At 30.5% G+C, this 17,608-nt stretch overlaps 3 protein-coding genes across 18 annotated transcripts; all 3 read right to left on the reverse strand.

Moving 5' to 3' along the window:
• Positions 1 to 311: 311 nt before the first annotated feature.
• Positions 312 to 3,395, reverse strand: LOC130944942 (UDP-xylose transporter 1). Of its 6 annotated transcripts, none has more exons than XM_057873545.1 (9): positions 3,196 to 3,395; positions 3,030 to 3,110; positions 2,694 to 2,814; positions 2,206 to 2,390; positions 2,057 to 2,124; positions 1,824 to 1,956; positions 1,539 to 1,700; positions 987 to 1,259; positions 312 to 680 (listed from the first exon to the last, which is right to left on the reverse strand). In XM_057873545.1, the coding sequence occupies exons 3-9, from the start codon at positions 2,812 to 2,814 to the stop codon at positions 570 to 572; spliced, it is 1,053 nt and encodes a 350-aa protein (XP_057729528.1). In that variant the 5' UTR covers positions 3,030 to 3,110; positions 3,196 to 3,395; the 3' UTR covers positions 312 to 569. The 6 variants fall into 6 exon arrangements, with proteins under 6 accessions (XP_057729528.1, XP_057729525.1, XP_057729529.1 ...); XM_057873542.1 differs by having other exon boundaries at positions 2,694 to 2,820; XM_057873546.1 differs by having other exon boundaries at positions 2,929 to 3,110.
• A 1,026-nt stretch (positions 3,396 to 4,421) lies between these two features.
• Positions 4,422 to 9,132, reverse strand: LOC130943947 (uncharacterized). 11 transcript variants are annotated; one of them, XM_057872050.1, is made up of 16 exons: positions 9,033 to 9,132; positions 8,823 to 8,886; positions 8,311 to 8,370; positions 8,151 to 8,227; positions 7,894 to 7,986; positions 7,666 to 7,770; positions 7,100 to 7,183; positions 6,895 to 7,010; positions 6,544 to 6,645; positions 6,348 to 6,461; positions 6,178 to 6,234; positions 6,007 to 6,073; positions 5,792 to 5,845; positions 5,339 to 5,413; positions 5,215 to 5,250; positions 4,422 to 5,016 (listed from the first exon to the last, which is right to left on the reverse strand). In XM_057872050.1, the coding sequence occupies exons 4-16, from the start codon at positions 8,208 to 8,210 to the stop codon at positions 4,915 to 4,917; spliced, it is 1,065 nt and encodes a 354-aa protein (XP_057728033.1). In that variant the 5' UTR covers positions 8,211 to 8,227; positions 8,311 to 8,370; positions 8,823 to 8,886; positions 9,033 to 9,132; the 3' UTR covers positions 4,422 to 4,914. The 11 variants fall into 11 exon arrangements, with proteins under 11 accessions (XP_057728033.1, XP_057728029.1, XP_057728034.1 ...); XM_057872046.1 differs by having other exon boundaries at positions 8,119 to 8,227; XM_057872051.1 differs by having other exon boundaries at positions 8,311 to 8,413.
• A 1,745-nt stretch (positions 9,133 to 10,877) lies between these two features.
• On the reverse strand, positions 10,878 to 16,655 carry LOC130945167 (cytokinin riboside 5'-monophosphate phosphoribohydrolase LOG1-like). The gene is made up of 7 exons (XM_057873863.1): positions 16,424 to 16,655; positions 15,857 to 15,954; positions 15,669 to 15,699; positions 13,742 to 13,841; positions 11,680 to 11,750; positions 11,393 to 11,536; positions 10,878 to 11,314 (listed from the first exon to the last, which is right to left on the reverse strand). The coding sequence occupies exons 1-7, from the start codon at positions 16,553 to 16,555 to the stop codon at positions 11,255 to 11,257; spliced, it is 636 nt and encodes a 211-aa protein (XP_057729846.1). The 5' UTR covers positions 16,556 to 16,655; the 3' UTR covers positions 10,878 to 11,254.
• Between the last annotated feature and the right edge of the window lie 953 nt (positions 16,656 to 17,608).

Below are 17,608 nucleotides of genomic sequence, written 5' to 3' on the forward strand. Positions count from 1 at the left end.
ATTACAAAATGTCAGTGGTATTTTTTGTTTACATAATTGAAATTTTTTTTTTTACAATACGTCAGTAATGAGTTGTGCTATTAGTCTATTACTATTAAAATGACCAAATATTATCGTGTTTTACATAAAAAATTTCAATATGTAAAAAAAGTTAGCCTATAAAATTAACCTTGAAATTTGTTGAATTATTATTATAGTGTTGGCTTCCAAAAAAAATAGGTGGAGATGGAGGAGGCAAGGTTGAAAACAAATGAAGGCACAAACAAACAACCAAAGATAAAAGTGACTAGAAACCAAAAGTGGTAATTGGTAACATTTTTTGAGTAATATTATTAAAAAGAATGGAAGTTTTATAGAAAAAAAAAAGGAATACAATTTCAAGTAGGCTATATTTCCTGTAGTTTAACATACACATTGCTGGCAATTGAAGGAAATAATGCACTGACTTAAAGTTACAGAAAACTTATTAAACAAAATTTGATTTACACTGAATATTAAAGAGCCCTATATATTGAAAGAACCCCAAGATACAATAAGAAATCTTAAATGACACTGAGCCAAATTCTTTTTTAAATAGATGACTCTTTGTTTAATTTCTTAGCCTCATGATGATTTTCCTCTTCTTGATGACCAGTATTGTTTTTCCCAACCAAAAGGGGTGTGTTATCTTTGTCCTTAACCTGTGAAAAATAATTAATTAAAAAAAGAAAAAGAAAAAATAAATTGTTATAAACTTCTAGATATTATACAGTATGTATGACAAGAAGAAAGAGCCAACAAAATTTCATAAACATGCAAAAAAATTTCTAATAGCCCAACATGAAATTTGAAAAAAAAAAAAAGAAAAACTCAAGATAAAATTTATCAAAGTTTTTGTCAATAAAAATAAAAAACGTTATGTTTTTTTTTATTATCTCAGTATCTTTGTATTTTGTGGCATAAAACAATTACCAAACGCCGTATCATATGAAGATCATAACAAGTACCTGAGAGGATAATGGAAGATCTCCTGATTGTTTCTTTTTGTTCTCTTCAGTGCAGAAATAAGAGTACAGTCCCATACCAAAAATGGCAACAAGTATTCCAACGATGTTCCTTCCAGTGAATGGATCATGGAGCAATGTGTAGCCAAATCCTAGAACAAGACAAGTCTTGAGGTGGCCAAGAACTTGGTACGTTACAGGAGATGTTTTTCCAATAACTAGGAATGTGCTGAAGTTCACAGAAACAGCTATCAAGCATGACAGCACAATGAATGCCTGAAATTTTGTTAACAAAGTAAATTCACCTAAGAATATACAAGTCACACTTTAATATTAAAATTCTAGCTATATTATATCTATCTATCAATAATGTTTGAAAGACAAAAAAAAAAAAAAAAATCAGCCAAAACAACCTAAATTTACTTTATTTAGTATTTATTAATTGTTGCTACAATTAATAAATACTAAATAAGACAAGTTTAGGTTTTCTATCTGATTTGATCATTTTAGAATATCGAATTGCACATCTTAAAAACAATTGGATTTAATAATTACCAATACTATAGGAGAATATTTGTATGCAAAGACATTTTGCTTGGTGAGGAGCTGATCCACTACAGGGCCTGAAACAAAAAGAATTGCTGCTTGGAATGGAGCAGATTGGTATAGCAACTGTGTGGAAGATACATTCAGCTTCTTCTGTATTGTGTTTGTAAGCTAAATTAAGCACAAAGTTAAGGGTCCAACTTAAATATCATAGTCATTAATCAATAACAATAATAATTACAATTATGTTCTAGAAAAAAAAAAAAAATTAAGAGTGAGAGCATTGAAGGATACAATTTGTCCAACACATGTAGTTATGATTGCTAGAAGGGAAAGAATGGATCCAACAAAATTGAGCTGAAGGTCTGTGATAGAAGCAATGCCAACTCCAACAAGTAATAGGAATAGAGAGAACTTTATTTTCTGGCTGCACAATGTTATCATAAGGTTTTGCAGTAAGTAAATTAAACATTAATTACCCTTTAATTTCCAAATTCAATTATTTTTTTACTATTAATATTTAGTACCTGAACTGTTTCTTTAGGAAAACAGTTTCTAGTAGCACTGTGAATGGTATTATTGCCAGTTTTGTCATCTGCAACACATACTTAATATTATTAATTTATTATTGACTTATGGTATTAATTAATACATTGAGATAATTAAATTAATTAACCTGGTAGAATCCAATGGAATTGAAGCCAAGGCTCAAATTGAGAAATCCAATGGAGATGCCATTTAGAATGCCAAAGAGCATGACTGTCTTCATGTCAATGGATTTGCTCACAAATAGATTCAAGCGTTGAGCCACATGAAGGGTGCAAAATGTCACCATCAAATGCCAACTAGTAAGTGTTGTGGCTGTCACAAATTGAAAAAATTAATCAAATTAGTAGTTTTAGTATATCATAAGATGTCTTATAATATTTAGAATCTTGATTTAACTCTTAAAATATTTTGATATTATGATTTTGAATGAGTCATTCCAGTCTATGATATCTCTATTACTATTAGGTCAATTTTCTCTTCTAATTTTACGTAAAATCTCAAATTTTTATCTACTTAGACATTATGTCAGATTTAATTGTACACATTAAATATACACGATATTTATTAACTATTTATATATATATTATCAAGACAGAAAAAGATAATGAAAATCACCGAAACGGAAGCCAAGATTGCTCATCAAGGCTTTGTTGCATATGACAATGGAGACAGATGAAGCCACTGAGAGAAATAGTGCACCAATAACACCCAATTGGAAGCTTGACATCTCTCCCATCTTTTTCTACCAATAAAATTTCCATGATTCTTAGTTCAGGACTTAGTACATAACATAATCTATCTAATATGATGAAAAAGAAATGAAATCCACAAAAGTATTAACTTCAAATACCTATTATATACTATTGGACACTTAAAAAGCATAGACTAGTCTTCAAGAAGAACGTGTCCTTTTACTCTATGTTCGGTAATTCATAGTTCACTAGCACGTACCTTGTATAGTATTTGATTAAGAGGATTAAACAATATAGATTGAGATCGACCTAGGAGCTATTATATGTTGTAATATGATCCCTGAAAGTGATCATCACAATAAGAGAAGGAAAAAGAAAATGTTCTTATATATATAAATATAGTTATTTCATGATACATTACACACCTTAACTTGGGAAATGTAGAAATGACAAATAGAATGTGTTCGTAAAGGGCTTCCACAACTCCAATAAGCCACTCAAGTTGTAAGGTTAAGATGAGAGAGCTCTATTATAGATTTATTCTAAGATACAAAGAGAAATTGGAGGGTACAAGCTTGTATGGGAATGCTTATGCACATTTTTTGTGGCTTTATTTAATTTGGATGGTTCGGTTGGTGCCTAATTAACGCCGTTAACTTCTTGGTGCTGGCGGGAGTTTAACGGCAATTTGAAGCAATATAGTCAACACATTTCATTACAAACATGTTCCCCTTAATAAAGAAAAAAACCACGATTTGTGTCATTCATTTATTTTAAATTACTAAAATGCCCTTGGTATATTCACAAGAATGTTATGTCACGGTTTTTATTATTTGGTCCAAAAGCAGCAAAAAAGAGCACAGAGCGACAATCGACCGATGAGATGTTAAAATCAAAAGGGCATTTTTGGTCCAATTAGTTGCTACATTTTGTCCCAGTGCCACATATTAAGGGTTTTCATGGAACAAAATACTAAACAAGTCTTGACTCACAAGTCAGGATGGTGAATGAAACCAACGTTTCGTTTTATTAAGTGAGGTGTCTGTCGTTTCAAGCAACACTCTCCAACTCCATTCCAACAGACTTCAACCTCACTCCTAATTAGCTAATTACAAAAGAGGATTTAATAAAATAAAATAGAATAAAACGGTGTTTTTCTTATTTCTTCTTCAATTTCCTTGGATGCATGTTTCTAAACTGTCTGGATTTCATCGCGTATGAGCATCATATAAATCATTGCATTCAATCTCTTTCTTTTTTTAAAATTTCCACTATGCGTAACTTTATGAGAATAATAATAATAATAATAATACTAATAAAATAAGGAAAACTTTGGCATCGCATATGAGGTACCAACTTTTAACTGCAATCTACACCTACTTTTGGTAAGGCAACACGATTCCCTCTCTCTCCCTCAACAATGGCAGGCAGAAAATCATTGTTTGAAAAAGGAAAAAGTCTTTTCCTCAGTTTTTCACGATCTCGTCTTTCAATTCAAACGTCTTTCATGATTTCTCATTCGTCGTCTATCTATGATTTATAGTTGTCCTTTTACCATCTTTTTTAGGTGCGTATCATTTTCCTCATAATAAATAAATTTAAGAATATCGTATTAAGGAATCATGCCATGCTCATAATCATTCATATTCACAGCTCATATCTTTGACGACTCCTATCGTTGGATAAGATTCAAAATCTGTCTGTCCAAACACTAGTTAGTACTTGGTAACAACTGAAATTTTCCGACAATTGTTTTCTGTTCTTCAACGACCGTTCACCATTCCAATTCCCATCAAAATCACAGAACAACGAGTGCCTCAAAGCTAAGCTATCAGTGAAAAGAGGATACCCTCTCTTGTCACAACTATTTTAGCCCTTTACCATTACTAGAACCTACAATTTGTATACTCGGGGAAAATGCTGAGTCGTGCTTACCTTTCTTTTACTTTTTGTAACTAGAGTAGAGATGCGTGTCAAAAATGCAAGGATATTATCATATTAAAGAACACAAGCTCAGAAAATACACCTAGCACCTGGGGACTGGGAAAACAAACCAATAATACACAAGAAAATCCTACGTGTACGTAATAGTAAAACATGTACAGTGGGAAGGCAGAGGAGGGGCTGCGGCATAGGTTCATTCGTTAACCTTTTCGATAGTTGTTGAGTCCTTCAATATACGACTTATCAGCATCATTCATGCGAGCTTGAAACTCAGCCCATTCATTTCTGCATCTCGTTCTCACCTGAAAAGGTCATCACACCAAAAGAATCAAACTATGGCTCGTAATGTTCATATCATCTGTTTGGCAAACAGCAAAATATACATATGCATCTGGTTGTTGCTCTAATAAGACCTAAAAGATAAGGTAACATGAAATGGAAGATGTGAATGCAAACGACTGTTTGATTAGAGTGAACGGTGAAATTCACACATCACATACCGCATCCCATGGTTCTTGTCCATTGTCAGCCTCTCCCTGAAAAGTTATTCATTCACATCTCAGAAAATTTATTTCTTGAAAATTCTCTTTCTCAGAAAAATTAAGCTACTGGATGATGACTAACCTGTAGTCCGAGAGAAGGAATTACTTGATGAACAATCCATTGTGAATCAACTACACCAATTTTTTCATGCGCAGGCTACAGAAACCGTACAAACTAGGTTCGATTAGAGCATACCATACTGGAGTAATTTCATTCTAGCCATGAGATGTAACCTCATATTTAGCACAAGATATACAGGTCTCCACATAATATAAACCCTTCAAATATTATATTGGTTAACACGAAAGAAATCAAAAGCTCTTTTAAGAAGCAAAAAAACTGTAGGCTAAGAAGGCTCGCTGACTTGCTCACTCACTCTATATCATTCCTAATTCAATACTACTCTCAATAATTAGGTCAAGTACTGGAGTCAAAGCCCAAGCTCAAACCCACTAACAATATGTAAATACGCATGGTTTCAAAGTCCTAGCATTAGGAACGAGTAAAAATAAATAGATAATGGAATCTGCTTACCTCTACACATCTTCTGAGAGAAAAATCCAATCCCCATCCATGCACTAGATCATTCTACAAGTAAACATAGTTGGGAAGTTCATCAGGGTAATTTATTGGTTTGCATGCATGGGAAAAACAAAAAATCACCTATTCGTTAGCTATAACCAACATATTTTATGCAAAAGAAATTACCAAAAGTAAAATATGTGATAAGAAATAAAATAAATAAATACCTGAATCATATGCCAAACACATCGCCATGCTTCCCGAGAAAAGACAGGAGCCATAATTTCCACAAATCTAAAAGAACAAAATAAATGATAACGTCTAAGTAGAAAAAGAACATGACAATGCAATTACAATATAAGAATTAACTTTCAACCAAGGAGAAAGAGAGAACATACGCAGCACAAGGAGGCAAATGTGGATCGCTACACCAACCTGGTTTCTCTTCCGTAACCCTATTCACCAATACATAATTAAACGTGTTAAGAACATAACTGAAAGTCACAATGAAGCACCTCATTACATAAGTGGTTAAAGGTAGAAAACAGAAAGGATAAAGGAATAATACATGTGAACTTCACTATCCCCTCTCCTTTTTGTCATCTCCCATGTCAATCCGTTATTGGGCTCAAGACCAGGTTGAGAGATCTCCAAACCATGTTTTTTGATTATGTTAATAAACCTAGGTGAATAGATGCATCTAATTAACAAGAGGGAAAATTGCATATAATGTCAAATTTGAGCAGATTGAAAAGATGGAATACTCGTCTGGGTTGAAGTGTTCCACTCCAAGATCTTCATCCCAGATAAAAATATATTCAAAAGCTGATACTATATCAGGATGCAAAAACCTTTTAGCATACCACCTACAATACATCAAGAAAGAAGCAACTAATATGAACTCAAGGAGTCAATGAATAATCTCTCTCTCTCTCTCTCTCTTCTCTCTCTCTCTCTCTCTCTCTATATATATAGATATATATATCATATATATATGTGTGTGTGTGTGTGTGTGTGTGTGTGTGTGTGTGTTTGTGTGTGTGTGTCTGTGTGTGTTATAAAAAGCTTACGGATTAATTTAAATAAAAACAATAGGAAAAATGGAAAGTATATACCATTTTGTTTGTTTCATTACACTAACATGGATTGCATTCTTTGACCACTCATACTGATCCCATTCACTAGTCCGACCATCATAATGAAAGAGCAAAATTGCAAAATCATCAGAAAACTACAAAACAATTTGATAGTAAGTACATTTGAATAAAGTATAAAAGGGTAAATAAATTCACATAAATAAGCACAGTCCATCTCTGTAACCTTATTGACTGCAGCATTGATATTATGCCTCTGATCATAACCAACAGTAAATGTCACCAAATACTTTGGTTTTTTCTCCAGATCCTGCAGAATTTGGTGTTTCATTGCAAGCTTAGTGAATAGGATACTAGGGAAACAGATGTATTAATATGTAAGCACTATCTGTATAAGCTAACCAACATATTCAAGCAAACCTCCTCATACACTCACACGTAATGATCTCATTCATATGATTCATAGGAGTTACTTCTTGACAGAATTGAGATAAGTCTACATCTACACCACCCATATGGGCATTCTAAGCATGCACCAGGGGGAAATAATTTTGATTTTGTTTTCCTATATCATTTGCAACATAGATTAAGTGAAGGAAAAATTGCTAAACAAGTCGGCATGGCTCTCTGTTCATCACCCATAGACAACAAATGCACATGTGTGTCTGTAAGAGGGAGACAGAGAAAGAGAGAGAGAGAGAGGGGATTGAACTCTGACATTTATAATACTAAGAGAATTAATAACTACCACAGATAATTTCATGCATAGTAAATAACTGCTTCATATCATACCTCACTTGGGTCGCCCCATAGTCTGCGCAAATACAAATCAGATTCTGATACAATAATTCCTGGGGGTAGTAATTCTGCTCCGCGAGGGTTTGATGGAACATATATCTGTAGAAGTAGCATTTGTGAAAAAATAAAATAAAAGTAATAGACAAACTTGCAGCCATTTATGTTTCAGATAATATAAGTGCATTCCTATACAAGTATCTAAAGAATAAGCATAGAACTTACCTTAAATAAACTAACTGACCCTAAGGCTTCAGGATTTACATTTCCAGAAGATCCTACTTCAAAAGAATTCTCCACATTTGAAAGTAAGCTACTCTGCATAATATAACAGGAGAAAAACAAGAAAGAAAAAAAGGGGAAAAAAAAGAGAAGATGGAAAAAAGGAAAATAAAAAAGGATTACACATGTCTGATGCAAAGAAAAAATAATAACAGTTACAAATATTACCTTAGTCAAATGCAAGGATGAAAGTGAAATACCAATAAAAAATCCAACAGCAACTCCCATAGTTGCTGTGGCAATAATCCTGGAACCCTCATTTGATCTTTTAACTACACTGCAGCAGAAATAATAAACTAATTTCAGCATTTTTGGCTTAGTGAACACCAAAAAACGAGTACGAAAAAAACGTGTTCTTACTTGCGATGCATGATTCTCATCCACTTATTGTCTCTGTTAATCAATTCAAGATATTTTCACCTGAGAGAGGTAATTATACAGACTATGAAGCAAACATATGATCCTTCAAAAACAAAAAGAGTGATCCCCGCATGAGCCACAAACAGCATAGTCGCCGGAATCAGTGCGTATTTTAGTTATATGCATGCATACAACTATCTATCCTTCCATCTGAGTGAAGACAACAGTGGATGCATATCATGCGACTTATACACAATAAAAATGTAATAAAAATTTGCATATTAGTGATAACATGTTAGAGATACAGAGAGCCAGAGAGTAACTACTTCCAAAGTTAAAAAACTTAACAGCGATAAAAAAAAGTTAGTAGCATGTTGTTTATTGCATTAACGAGTAACAGATTAACCATTTCTTGCTCCGATACTCCAACAACACAAAAAACTGCCACTATCATCATGAACTTCTAAACGACGCAAAAAACGAAACTAACGCTGCGTTTTAAGTAAAATTACCACGTCGAGAAGCAAACTGTGCGATTTCACAGCCACATTGCATCACTGATCTGCATTTCAAAACCTAAACGGTAAAACGAATACAACACAACACCGAAAATTTTCAGAGCTTCCACAAAACGCAAGCTAAACGCGAGCACCAGAATTGATTTGGTGGGGAAAAAAATGAAGTTATAGCTACGACGAGAGAACTTATAAGCAGAGACTTACAGAACCGATTTCAGGTGAAAATCGCGTTTGCATTCTTCTTCTTCTTCTTCGATTCTCGATCGTGTTTAAGAGAAGAACTAGCGGAAGCTTTATATGAATAGCACCGTTCTTGCCACGGCGAGACTCAAATTTTCCATTGTACGAATTTATAATATGACTAAACTGCCCCTGCTTTGATTTTTCAACTTTTTTTACTTTTCTTTTGAAAAGGAATAATGATATAATGACCTATGGCATCGTGCCATGTCGTAGAAAACTGACACGTGTGAAAGTTATTGCATGAATTTGATTCTGACCGGTCAACTCTTATGTTATAATAAACCACTAATACATATTTGTCAATATTATTCATTTTCATTACTATATGAATTCATAGTTTCTTACTTTAATAATTATATCACGACGCAAGTGACACGTCTTTTATTAACTTTGAATAATTGAATGAAAAAATTACGATAATTTCCGGTCTTAAATAGCGACTCGTGGGATATTAAAAGAATGTAAATTTATTAGCATTGAATAATGGTTCATCTTAGTCACTTTATCATTAATTAGTCTATTAGAGTTAGAGTTTAATTAATATATGTCCATATAATAAACATTATTAATAAAAAATTTAATTTTATAATTTTAACATGCCCTAAAAGTACAAAATAGATACACTCTTAAAGTTAACCTAGGAAATATAGGTAATGAGTTATATACATAAGGCCAAAGTAAGTGATTATTAAAGTTCTCTCCCCTGCATCATAGAGATGGCAACTCTAAATCTTTTAATTACTAAAACCGTTTTTTTTTAATAACGCTCAACAATTTTAGTTGATGGGGGGACTTCATGATTGATAATTATATATGTCATGCAATATTTGTTTAATTTTGGCTCCTTCATGCAGTTTTGATGTGTGACATAACATTTGATATGCCAACCTATTCACTATTATGGCTTTGTGAGCAGATGCGAAGTACCGAAGCTGTGGGGGTTTTGAGCAACAACACTTTGTCACACTTATGGATGAATTTGGCAATCAATCACATTTTACCCAAGCCCCAATAATAATCTTTATGTTATTAGTTTGGTTATTTATGGACAGTATTTTTATTAAAATTTGACCAATATTTAATTAACAAAAAAAATAAGTAATTTAATATTATTAGATATAATATTTATATTATTAAAAATATTAATAATAATTAATTAATAATTACAAATCACAAAATTTATTAGTTCTTAGTATTTTTTTTATAAAATAGCGCTTGCACCTTTCTTTTAATATTTAATGGTATACTTTTTTATTTTGGTTGTTCATGAATAAAAAATTAGTTAATAAATTATTGTATATATAAAATAAAATTTAAATTTTAATGCTTATTTAAGTAAATAAGTGAGTTTATCATTAATTTAAACTCCCCATTTAGGCTTATTATTTATTGAGACTTGAGTTTGATGTTGACAATAAGTGCTGTTTATTAGGTACTTAAGAATTAGGTAGTGATGTTGACATTCCTTTTGTTTTTTGGTCTGAGTGGTGATATTGATTGTTGGCATTAGGTTTTTTTTTTTTTTTTTTTTACTTACATTAGATTTAAATTCCTATCAATCAACAATGTCGCTCTTTTTTTTGGAGTAATGAATTGTCTTTTCTACCTTGATTTGTTAAGCCCATTTAGTTTCTTCTTAGATGTTGTATGGGCTTTGTCCGATTTACCCACAAGATCAACGATGTTAATTATAATTCTTTCTTATTATCTTCCGAATTAACTCCAATTTGGCTTGAATATTATGTGTTACTTGTAATCCAACAATAGCTATGATCTATTGAAACTAAAAAATTGAAGAAATAGGAGAAAGAGAAAACAGAGATATTACAAAGCTAATTCCTACACAAATTCTCTGAGCTCTATCTGCTCAATGCCTCTATTTTTGTAATAAAAACATTGATTGGGGTCTGAAAAATACCCAACTTTCTTCACAATTGAACAGAGAGTAGTACTAGTACTGGTTAATTAACCTTAATACTTAATAGTTAGAATTAAGTCAATTAACCTTGTACTTTTACACTAAACAAAACAAAACAAAACAAAATACTATATTATATAAGAGCACAAAGAATCCTCTGGCTTTCAGGAAACTCTGGTCATCTACCATAATAATATATAGTTTTTTTTTTTTAATATTATAACTATGTGACTAAACTGCCCTCTACACCAATTTTTCATCCTCATCAGATCCCACTTTCCCAGCTTAGCTTAGAGGCAACTCTTTCATGTTGTGGGAAATATTCCTATAAGAATGTAACACCAAATGTCATTATTAACAGTATAATTATTAATTAGGAGTTAGTAATTATTTAATTAAGTACCTCCATGTTTTTGACAAGGTCTTTTGGTGTTGGGGCAGACACAATTATATGGCGAGCTTTGGGGCTGATGAACCCTTCCTCCACAGCTTTGTCAATGAATGATAAGAATGAATTGTAGTATCCATCAACATTCAGCAACCCCACCTTCCAAACACAAAACATTTCCATCATTATCATTTCACTCAATTTCTATGCATAATTAATTAACATGGAATACTTTTAAGTAAAAAAAAAAAATATATATATATAGTTGTTTATAAACGCATGAATTTTGATAGAATGTTTACCGGTTTATCATGGATGCCAAGTTGAGCCCAGGTTATGACCTCAAGAAGCTCCTCAAGTGTGCCATAGCCACCTTCATGCACATAACATAACATGACATACTTAACATAATTACATAACATCATTATTAAAAAACAAGGGACAATAATGAGTTAATGAGAGTGGAATTTTTTTTTTGTTGTTTACTGTATCCCTTTACCCGCAAGGTCAATGACTAATTCGCTGGCAGATTTAAGTTTTATTTAAGAGTCTGCTGCTGACCAATAAATTATTGTATATACAAAGTACGATTCAAAATCTCCAATATTTACTTAAAGAAGAGTGCGCTCACCACTCGACCAATTTTTTTCTAGTTTTAGTTTAAAAAAAAAACATAAAAAAGTGGGTTTGGACTTTGGATCCTGTTAGAGGGGGACAGATCATGGGCCACTTGTTTCTTTGGGCCTATTGGGGTAAGCTACCAAAGTAGGTCCTTAGTGAATCATGTGCCAAACCGAACCAATTCGATGGAAATTAAATTCTCATTGATCACCACTTTACTAGATAAACAAAAAAGAATAAAAAAAAATTGCCCAATTGGATGTAAATTGAACTCGTGTTTATATATGATATTCTAATTATACGATATTATTTGTGGCTGCTCTATTAGATTTGGATATAAAACATTAAAACATTAAAACCACACACATCAAAAAAGGACAGAGATATATCAAGGAATATCTAGTGAATTTGTGATATGACCGACAGTGATGTGGTAAGGATTAAACTTCATAACTGGCTAAGGACGAAACAAAGTGTTTTTTAGCACATTGGAGGGTCAAGTGCCCAAAACATATGCTATTGGACTATTGCTATGTGGATTAGAAAAATAATATGTGGATTGAAATAAAATATCTTCTTTATCAATGCGATGTTTTTGTTTGTTTTTTTTTTATTTGTCGGTCGAAAATCAACAATCAATTTTTAATTTAGTTGGAGTTCACCTTTTGATGAGAAAAATTAGTCATAAAATCTCTATACATATATGTCGTTCCTTAGGTTCAAATCCGACACATGACGTTTAAGTAACTCAAGATTCATTACATTACATATATTATTAAGAATTTAGATTGGTAGTTGCTTTATGAAGTTTGACCTCATCTCAGAATTTTTGTCATGTAGTAATGTAGAAATTGATAAGGTGCATCACGTAAGTTCAAAATTCTAGTAAGAGACAACGTACGTGGTTCTGTCCCAGACATGTCTGGACTCCACCCGTGGAAGAAATTGTATTATTATTATATTATCAATTTAATTATTTTCAGACACTTAATAAGTTTCTAATAGCACAGCTAAATGTTTTGCAAACTGAAACGTCACATGTGCAAAAAACTTGTGGCGTGTATCACTTTGAGGAAACAGTAATGTTATACAAAACCCTATTATTCATAGCCATAAATGGACGTAGCTACTAGCTAGGGCTTAGGGCTATAGAAAATGTTCTTAATGTATAGTTGTGCTCTTTTAACCTTTTAGAGCAACTCTACCCAATTATAATAAGAAAAGAAAGCAACATCACTAAACTCTTTTAAAGATGATGGAATCTTTTGATAGGTGTTTATACTGTTTCTTGTTTCGTATATTAGCATGTGTTATCTCATCTTGTAATGGTCCATTTTCATTAATATATAGAATAAATTACTATTTATGCCTGTGAAAGATATAAATGCTGACAAATATATCTATATGAGAATATAACGACAATTATATTTAAAGATGATAGTTTTTGTGTGCCAATAATACCTAGATTTGATTTGCTTATGTTAAAGATTGTTCTTGTAAAATTATTGAATTGGTCCTAAGTTTTTTAAAAAATTAATATTTGATGCAAAAAAAATTTTAGAACAAAATAAAATTTAGAGATATTTTTAAATTTTTAACTAAATTTAAGATAAAATATATATTTGATCTCTGTTGAAATTAAACTATTTTAAAAAAATGTTAATCATTTTGGTGGAATTGAATTTATGTTAGAGAAGAAATGAAGATTGGTGGAAGCATGAGGTTAATATAATTTGTACGAACCAGGTAATGCAATAAAGGCATCAGAATGCTTAGCCATCTCTGCTTTCCTTTGATGCATGTCTGCTACCGCCTTCACTTCCCCCACTGTTTCTCCAGTAAGCTGCACCCCAATTCAATAATAATCCAAATTAGAAAAAACCATGTCATAATAATATACTAGTAAAGTTATATCAACAGCTTTAATTTTGAGCATGTAATGCATGGTCAATGGAGTAGTAGTAGCATTAGGTAGGGGAATAGTAGAGGTGTTAAATAAATGCAATGATGATTGTTGCAGCATTGTGGGCTCAATTTGTAATCATTTTACCGCTTCTTACTCCTTGGGACAACCATATCTTCCTTACATTTCACCTACTTTTAAAATTTACGGTCCATAATATTTATAACCAATGCAATCAAGTAAATAATTTAATTTTAATACCATTTTTAATATAAAATTATTTTATACGTATATCTAATTACATAATATTATATTAATAAAAATAATTATTTTTTATTGATTATATGAATAATTATTTAAAATAATAATTATAATTATATAATTATGTAAAATATTTTATAATGTTAATGTATCAAAATTATTAAACTCATAAAATAAAATCATCAAAAATGGTATAAATTATCTAAGGAATTATTTACTTTAAATAGTTTAGTCCAACTAATCCAATATTCTATCAGTATACACTCTTGCTTGCTTATAAAATTTAGCATAATAATAAGTGTTTGATGTAATAATCCCTTTTTTTGGGGTTAATTTGTGGGAGTAGTATATGTATATAAAAGAAGAAATGATGGGATATAAGAATGTAAAGGGATATATGGAATTTGAGGGAAGGACAAAAATGGTGCAGAAGGGAAAGACCCCAGATTGCCAGGTGTATTGATGGATAAGTTTGAAGACAGCACCAAATTGTGAGCTAAATACAATACACATGAATACAATGTGATGAAACAAAATACTCCTAACTTTATATGAAACGTACATGAATAAAAAAAAGGACAAAAGTGTTATGACTCAGATAAAATTGGGATAACAAAAGTATGGCTGCAATTCACTTTAAATGTTGAAAAATTTTCAAAGTATTTTAAAAATGTGAATATTTCAATAATTTTAGTTATTAGTCTTAAGGTATATATATTTTAGGATAAATTATAAAAAATGTATTTAAATTATTTTGTTGTTGATAAAAATAGTCTTAAATTTTACCATCGAAAAAAAATACATATAAATTATTTAAAAATATGATAAAAATCATACTCGTAAACTAAAATATTTTATGTTAGCAGAAAAAAAAAGATGTGACAAATATATTTTTTTTTACGTAGTAAATGAGACTCTGACATCAATAAATAAATCACGTTATAATTTTTTTTAATGAAATAGGTTTCTAATCATGATTGAACATTTTGATACGTTTTTAAATTATTTAAATATATTTGGACATGTGAAAAGAAGATCGACAAAATATCTAGTCACTTAATCAGGAGGGTGGATGAGATGGAAGATGGATAAGAGGTGAAAGATAAAGAAAGACTTAAAAAGAATATTCAAGAAGTGGTCAAACGAGATCTATATGTAAATAATCTCTCTGTAAATATGATACATGACGTATCGTTTGATTCATGTAGTAGACTTCGTCTAGTGAAACAAGACTTTCTTGTTATTATTGTTTGTATTTTTATTGATAATAAAATTTGAAAATATTTTATCAATATTAAGATATTTTAAGTACATTTTTAGTGATTTATTGATGGAGAACAATGATCAAAATTAGGATATCTGAAATGCTTAAAATATTCCTTAGATATTAGGCTACTAATATAGTACTATTAAGTCCAAGACATTGGAACTTAGATAAAATTAATGTATGATAACTCTGTGTGTTTGCAATTATGAATATGCTTCCATAACAGTCCTTAACATTACCTCTCTTGGCATAAGTGTCTTGGGAATAACTCTGCAGAGAAAAAACAAGTTACTGAGATGAACAATTATATATAGAGAGAGAAATGTCATATCATATATCATATCATATCATGTGATCATATCACATATTAAATTAGCTTAGCTAGCACCAATGGGAATGAATAATAATCATGATGATGCTCTCTCACCCAATTACATGGCGACCACCATCATAAACAGCCTGAGAAATCAATCCCATCAAACCAATGCTGCCTCCTCCATAAACCAGATCAATATTTCTTGACACCTATTAATTCATTAACAAACCAAATATTACAGAACTAATTAATGCTCTGTATGTATGTGTTCATGAGAATTAGAAACCAAACTAGAAATGATGGGACATAATGCATCAAGGAACAGAGAGAACCCCAAAACAGAGGATCCAATTTCACTATGATAAAAACTCAAGTACAGTTAATTAAGAACAATTAGATAATAATTTAATCAATTTTACTTAATAATTTTTATCTATTAACTTTACATAAAGTTAACTACACTTTACTATACAATTGCAAATCCTAGCAAGCACAACAGTAAAAAGGAATAAACTTGGAGGATCAAATCAAAACAAACATTAGAAAACAAATTAAAACAGGACAAAGATTAAATCAAAGTAAAGACAAGTAGTGTTCCAGAGAAACAGCAGAACTAAACTCCTTAAAAGAGAAAAAGGATTAGAAATGGAAGATGCATTTTATTATTATGATTATTACCAATTCTCTTCCAAGTTCAATGGCAGCATCCTTGTAACTAGCTTTGTTACCAGGGCTGCTACCACAAAACACACAAATCCTCTTGAATTTTGATTGCTTCTTCTTCATATCTTCTGTTCCTTGTCTCTCCATCTCTCTCTCTATATATATAGAGATATGTTGTGTCTCTGCACGGTTTCAAAATGAATGAAGACGAAGAGAGGTTAGTGTTGATGGTGTATGAGCTTTTGGGTTTATGCTATCTTATATATAGAGAGAAATAGATTCAGAGGGAGTAGACTATTTTTTAACCCTTAAAAAGTTTAATTTTTCATAAAATAACTCTCTAAAGAAAGAAATTATATTTTGGTCTTCCGAAGATAAATTCAATTTGATAAAAAGTAATTTTTTATAAGCAATAAATGACTCATAATTTTTTCTGATTTTTTTATAGAACAATTAAAAAATTATTCAAACAATAAATACAAAAAACTGAGAAAATTTGATTTTAAATTTTTGTTTCCAGTTCCTTTTACTTTAATTTTTGTATTCACTTAAAAAAATTTCAAAATATTTATTTAATATAAAATTACTAAATTTAGTAGATAGAAACAATTTATTTTTCTGAACTGACTATAAAAAGTCATATTTGAATCTAATTTTTAAATTTTTTTAGTGTCCTTTTATATTTAGTATATTTTGTTAAACTAAAATTATTTGTAAAGACAAAAATAATTTTTTTTAATAAATTATTTTATTAAAAATTAATTTTTTAAAAAAATAATAATAATTTATTTTTGGACAATAGCATAGAGCATAAAAACATAAATAAATAATACTTAATTCACGGTGAATTCTACACATTTTTAATATTTTTATCCAAATTTTTATACTATTAAAATTATGATTTAAAACTGTAATTTAAAGCGTTGAATAACTTGCTAGTATACTATTTTATTTTGTATAAGATGTTAAAAATAATTGTAGAAAAGTTAATTGTATTGCATAAAAGATTCTTATCCAATAAAAAAGGATGGTAAAAAATAGGAAATAATATAAGTTTCAAAAAAGTTAGATGGATTGAGAATTAGAGATATAGTGATTCGAAATATAACATTTTTGTTTAAATGGTGGTAGTATTTTTTAAAAGAAAAGTGTCCATTATAAAAAAAGAATGTATACTTTTGTAACAATTTAAAATCTAAT

This window comes from Arachis stenosperma, chromosome 8, assembly GCF_014773155.1.
Source record: "Arachis stenosperma cultivar V10309 chromosome 8, arast.V10309.gnm1.PFL2, whole genome shotgun sequence".
In the NCBI taxonomy this organism is placed as follows: Eukaryota; Viridiplantae; Streptophyta; class Magnoliopsida; order Fabales; family Fabaceae; genus Arachis; species Arachis stenosperma.